General features: G+C 48.4%; 1 protein-coding gene across 1 annotated transcript in view; it reads right to left on the bottom strand.

Annotated features, from left to right (window-relative positions):
• The window catches only part of CHCHD6 (coiled-coil-helix-coiled-coil-helix domain containing 6), a 263,209-nt gene that overhangs the window by 239,330 nt on the left and 18,127 nt on the right, over window positions 1–5,752 (bottom strand). The window contains exons 2-3 of the mRNA XM_012809226.2: window positions 5,008–5,143; window positions 698–767 (exon numbers count right to left, since the gene is read on the bottom strand). Coding sequence (XP_012664680.1) covers window positions 698–767; window positions 5,008–5,143 — 206 coding nt within the window. The remainder of the gene's footprint in view (window positions 1–697; window positions 768–5,007; window positions 5,144–5,752) is intronic.

The raw sequence follows: 5,752 nt of genomic DNA, 5'->3' as shown, positions 1-5,752 counted from the left end.
AGTTAGCCCCCACTGAGGGCTCCAGGAGCCAGCACTGTAGTTAGCCCTCACTAAGAGCTCCAGGAGCCAGCACTATGCTGTGTGCTTTACACGCACTGATAGTCATGACAACACACCAGTTACAGTACTCTTCTTAGACCTTCTGAGATGCAGTAATTTTCCAAGGTCACATAACTAGTAAGTTGTAGGCTCAAGATGCCAACCTCTGCTTCATGGTCTTTTGTGCCTTAAACACTTTTCTACAAGTCCTCAGAGGAGAAGAAGTAGGTCCTGTCTTAGAGGTGTGCCCAGCTCTCGGGATTGTGGCCTATGCTGATGGACAGTCACTGACACCCTGTAGTCAGTTCATCTAGACAAGTTATAATTGTGAGGGCTCCACTTCCTTCACCTAAAATGTCCTTCATGCACACATATGCACTGGAGGTCCAGCCACCCAACTGTTTAATCCCAGCTTTCTAAAATGGAATTTTAAACATATTCGCAGTCAACTCTCTCATGTCCCTTTTGGCATTTCTTCAAACGAGGACCAGTGGCACCTATAGGATGGCACTGGACAACTAAAACTGCCCTTCAATGCAAATGAGAAAAAATACAGGAGACAAACCCTCAAAGGGTTCAGGCGAGGGGAGGGATGCCCAGTGAGGAAAAGGCTTGAGGCAGAGCATAGGGCCAGGAGCAAGCAGACTCTCAGGCTTACCTCTTGGGATCCTCCTTTGTCCCTGAGAGATGCTGGCTGCCATTGTTCTCCAACTGGGACAGTTTGGATTCTGCAAAGGAAAGAGGGAAAAAGGCCTGTAAGCAACACTCCAGGGTCAACTAAGGCACAGTGGTCACCCAGGAAAGGGCCTCAGGAACACAGCCCCAAGTCTGAACATGCTCCCCTGAAAGACTGTGCCCCAAGAGAGACACATCCCCACTGAGGAGCAACCCCACGGGCAGACGAGGAACACATCTTTGATTCTACCTGATGCCCCCAAGCCTCTTCTCATCCCTGTACCCCAGGGCACTTATGGTGCTGGGCAGGTTGCAGGCAGAACCACCTGACTGCAGAGTTCCAAACCTGTCCCTACTTCCCCAACAATTATTTGGAATCTGAGTCATCTCCCAAACATGGCCCAGGAGGGGCTGAGGGAGCCACCGCTGTGTTTCACGAGGACAGTCTCCCAGGTGCTCAGGAGGGGCTGAGGGAGCCACCGCTGTGCTTCACCAGGACGGTCTCCCAAACATGGCCCAGGAGGGGCTGAGGGAGTCACCACTGTACTTCACGAGGATAGTCTCCCAGGAGCCCAGGAGGGGCTGAGGGAGTCACCAGTGTACTTCACGAGGACAGTCTCCCAAACATGGCCCAGGAGGGGCTGAGGGAGCCACCGCTGTGCTTCATAAGAACAGTCCCTCAGGTGCCCAGGAGGGGCTGAGGGAGCCACCGCTGTGCTTCACAAGGACAGTCTCCCAGGTGCCCAGGAGGGGCTGAGGGAGCCACCGCTGTGCTTCACAAGGACAGTCTCCCAGGAGCCCAGGAGCCCAGGAGGGGCTGAGGGAGCCACCGCTGTGCTTCACCAGGACGGTCTCCCAGGAGCCCAGGAGGGGCCAAGGGAGCCACCACTGTGCTTCACCAGGACGGTCTCCCAGGTCTAGATTTTGGCATATGAGAGCAAGCAGGTAGGAAACTCCTTTAATCTTGTTTCTCCTAGCACCGCACTCTTCAGCAGCGGTTCTCAACCTGTGGGTTGCAACCCGTTTGTAACAATGAAAATACATCACAGCATTAGAAAGGTTGAGAACCACTGTTCTATAGATAGCTAATCGCCAAAGTGCCAAATACCCATAGTACACCTAACTGTATTTTAACCTATCACCTTTAGTACTACTGAACTTCTTAAGCTGTCACAGTTAAGTCCACCTCTTTATCACCATGAATTGGGGGGGTTCAGAGCAAATCCAACTTCCTTTCTCCACCACTAGGTGATATCCCCCCCAAAAAACTTTTCCCCTTCCAAACTGTCAGTCAAAGCTCAACACCTGTCTGTGGCCTTCTCCGGCTTTAACACCCATCACAGAGTTCTAAAGCAGTAGCAGCTGGCCCCACACACAGTGTGAGAGAAGAACCAGACTTTGTCGGGGTATATGAGGATGTGCATTCCACTTTGGTCAGCTGATGACTTTCAAACCACCTCACACCAGGAGGCCACACCACCTGCTCCTTAGAGACACCCAGGGTTCTCAACTGAACTAAACAAAGCAGACTGCTACAGGGCTTCACTTCAACAGTAATGCTTTCCATGCTTATTTTTTACTGACAATCGCTTTTTCAAGTTATATTTTTCATATAATTTTACTTTTTTATAACTATAAAAATAACACACCTGTAGCTCCCCATTAATCCTCATTCCCACATTCTGGGGGAGAGCCTGCCCGCTTCTCTGCTCCCACTATACACGTTATTTAATAGACATTTCTTTGATTGTTTTAAGTTGAGAAGTTTGTCCTATGTTTGTGACTATTTCTCCACATTTTCTATTAAGCTCTTTTAAAGATCTTTCAGAACTCTTTATATACTAAGATTACTAATTTTTTTTTTTTTTTTTTGAGACAGAGTCTCAAGCTGTCGCCCTGAATGCCGTGGCACGACAGCTCACAGCAACCTCCAACTCTTGGACTTAAGCAATTCCCTTGCCTCTGCCTCCCAAGTAGCTGGGACTACAGGCGCCCACCACAATGCCTGGCTATGTTTTTGTTGTTGCATTTGTCATTGTTGTTTTAGCTGACCTGGGTCAGGTTTGAACCTGCCACCCTTGGTATATGTGGCCAGAACCCTATCACTGAGCTACAGGCACTGCCATGATTACTAATGTTTTGTCCAGTTATATCATGCCTAATTTCTCATCTATGCCTTGGGTTTTTTCTAAATTGTCTCTAATTTCTGATAGACACCCTTCCTACTTAATTTGAAATTTCTTCACTGGATGTGGTACTTAGAAAATCTATTTTATTGTATTTTATGGCTTCAATTTGTACATTTAAATCTTTTATTTTCTCTGACATTTATTTTGGGGATGGTGTGAGATAAGGACTTAATTTTATCTTCTCTTTCTAACCTTGTTCCATCACTAAATTAAAAGCAAAAACTGGTTTTAAAAGTAAAAAAAATCTTAAAATTAGTCAACTTCTAGCCAGTCATTCATGCTGATGCTTCAGCATTCAGGAACTCAGAACTCACACCCATCATTTGAACAGCAAAGTATTTTGTTATAACTAAAATCAAATGATAAAAGGATCACCATTCTTCCTTTTTAAACTGCTGAAGCTCCCCAAAACTGAAGCAAGTGCTTCTTTTATCTTCCAAGGCTGAAAATAATGAGTAACATACACTGGCATTTTAGCTTTTATCACCACTTTCTCCCTCTCAACAGTGAGTGCAGTTTTAGGTGCTACTAAATGGTCCAGTTAGACCCTCCCAAGCCCTCCTCATCTTTCACCTAGAGAGAATGTGTGAGTGCCTCAGTCCTAAAAATTCGCCTGAGACATCTTTAGATGTAAGAGGGCATCTTACGGGATCTTCAGAAACCTCACTCAGCCCCTTTGCTGGTGGAAAGATCTGAGGGTTGGTCCAAATCCAGATGCTCTTCTGCTCTAATGCATGTGGGAAATCTTGAGCTGACAACACAGGGGCCAGAGGGTAAGGACACGACATGGGGCCTCAGCCTTGAAGATGAAGGCCAAGCTCTCTGGCCACTCTAGGGAAGTCTCCCCTCCCACTATCCTTCCTATTACTTCAGGCCAGCCTGTCCCACCTAGGGGCCTCTGCTGCAACGTCCACCTGTCTGCTCTGCCGGCCTGCAATGTCTGCCCGTCACCATTTTCCCCAAAATCCACTTGGCCCCTCACTAAAACCGCAAGTCACTCCCTGCTCTCTGTCACCCTATACCGTGGGCAGGATTCTACTGTTGCATCAGGACACAACACGGCAACCCATCAGGGTGCACATCTGCCTCCTTAACTGGCGCTGAGTGCACGGCGACAGGCTCTCTGTCCACACATCACTGTGTCCCAACACAAGGCACAGATCTGGCCATGGTTAACCACCAGGAAACTAAGCAGGCAGGTTACAGCTACCACCTTCTAAACACTTATGACCTAACAAGGAACACAGTAGAACAGACGGCACTAGCAAGCCTGAGGTGGACGATCCAGTGAACGGTCCCCCGTGCACAGAACTGTCCTCTGCAGTGGCAGGGCTCCGCTAGCCCCAATTTTCTTTAAAACTCAAGCTATACATGATAGACAGACCCAAGTTCTCAAAAACAAGCATTTACTGAGTAAAACAGCAATTGCTAACATTTTTGTACCACACAGATACCTTTCTTGAAACTTTGTTTCTTTGTGTTTGTTACAAATAGAAACTTGGAGAAAAGCTCAAATTTCTTCATTTGTGATGTGTACAGCAGGAATAGATCAGCACTAAACCTGGCTTGGGTGCCAGCTCTATCATGGACCAGGGAAGAGGAATTTCTACGACCCCGCCTAGAAGCCCAGAGGTGAACCATTCCCCAAGCAGGACAGAACCCCTCAACTTGAGGATTAGGCCAGAGTTGCCAAGATAGGTGTCTACGTTGTTGATGAAATTCCCCCTTATTTGAACCAATTTATGTAAATCCCTGTGGTTCTCTGACTTGAGAGCTGGGTTAGAGTAATGGTTATGCTTCTTCAAAGGATGCTTAAAGCAACTCATACCTGAGTTGTCAAACCTACTCCTTCTGCCTCATTTAAGACACATGGAGAAAGAGAAACAGAGTGAAACGGCCTGGCCAGTAACATGGCTCTGAGCGCAGTGCGCTGCCCTCATCACAGCAGACCTCATGCATCCCACCTGGGAAGCTCATCCCCCCTGCAACGCACTCACCAAAAGTGAACGTGAACCACACCAGCAGTCAGGGGGGTCAGACAGCCATGTTATCTGTCCCCACCTTCTGCCCCCACTCTCCAGAGGATTATTGCAACTCCTCATACCTTTCTGAGGGGCTTTCGAGTTGCCTTCTTGAGGGCCAAATGAGGAAGGGAGAGAAGCCGCCGGTGGAGGGGAGGGCCGCTGCACTTCAGAAGGCTGGCTCGGGTCCTTCATGCGGTTAACCACATTTTCAGACAGCTATGGAAGAGTGAGGAAGGGGAAAAGAGGAACAAGAAAAAGTTACATCACCAAAACCGCTGAAAATTAAGACTTCCTTTTATTCATGCCCCAGATTTACTGAATATACTGCTTCCCCCAGATCAACTCTGAAAATAAAATTCTACTCAAAAACCTCTCCTGGTGGCCTAGGGCCTGCCCATCTGGAATTCCGAGCCCAGGGCTGCACTTCCCACCACGACCCTGCACACCCTGGACTCCATGGAACCTGACTTTTCACTTTCCTCACCTCCTCTGAATGCACAGATGCTGTTCCCTCTGAGCCTCCTGTGCCCTTGCTCCCAACCGCCCCATCGCCCCCGCCCCACTCTCCAGGGAACCTTTCCTGATAGCACTTTTTTATCCTTTGCAAATACCATGATTTTTACAAACTGAACGTCGGTGGCAACCTGGTGTTGAGTGAACCCAACACTGCCAGTTCTACACAGTGCATGTGCACTTGGTGTCTGTGTCATGTCACTATATAATCCCCACAGCGGGCTCGGCGCCTATAGCTCAACCGGCTAAGGCGCCAGCCACGTACACCTAAGGTGGTGGGTTCGAATCCCCAGCCCGGACCCGCCAAACAAC

Source organism: Otolemur garnettii, unplaced genomic scaffold, assembly GCF_000181295.1.
Source record: "Otolemur garnettii isolate 467f Iridium unplaced genomic scaffold, OtoGar3 scaffold00101, whole genome shotgun sequence".
Classification (NCBI taxonomy): Eukaryota; Metazoa; Chordata; class Mammalia; order Primates; family Galagidae; genus Otolemur; species Otolemur garnettii.
Note: the sequence above shows the minus strand (reverse complement) of the source record. Positions and strands in the feature narration are given on the sequence as shown.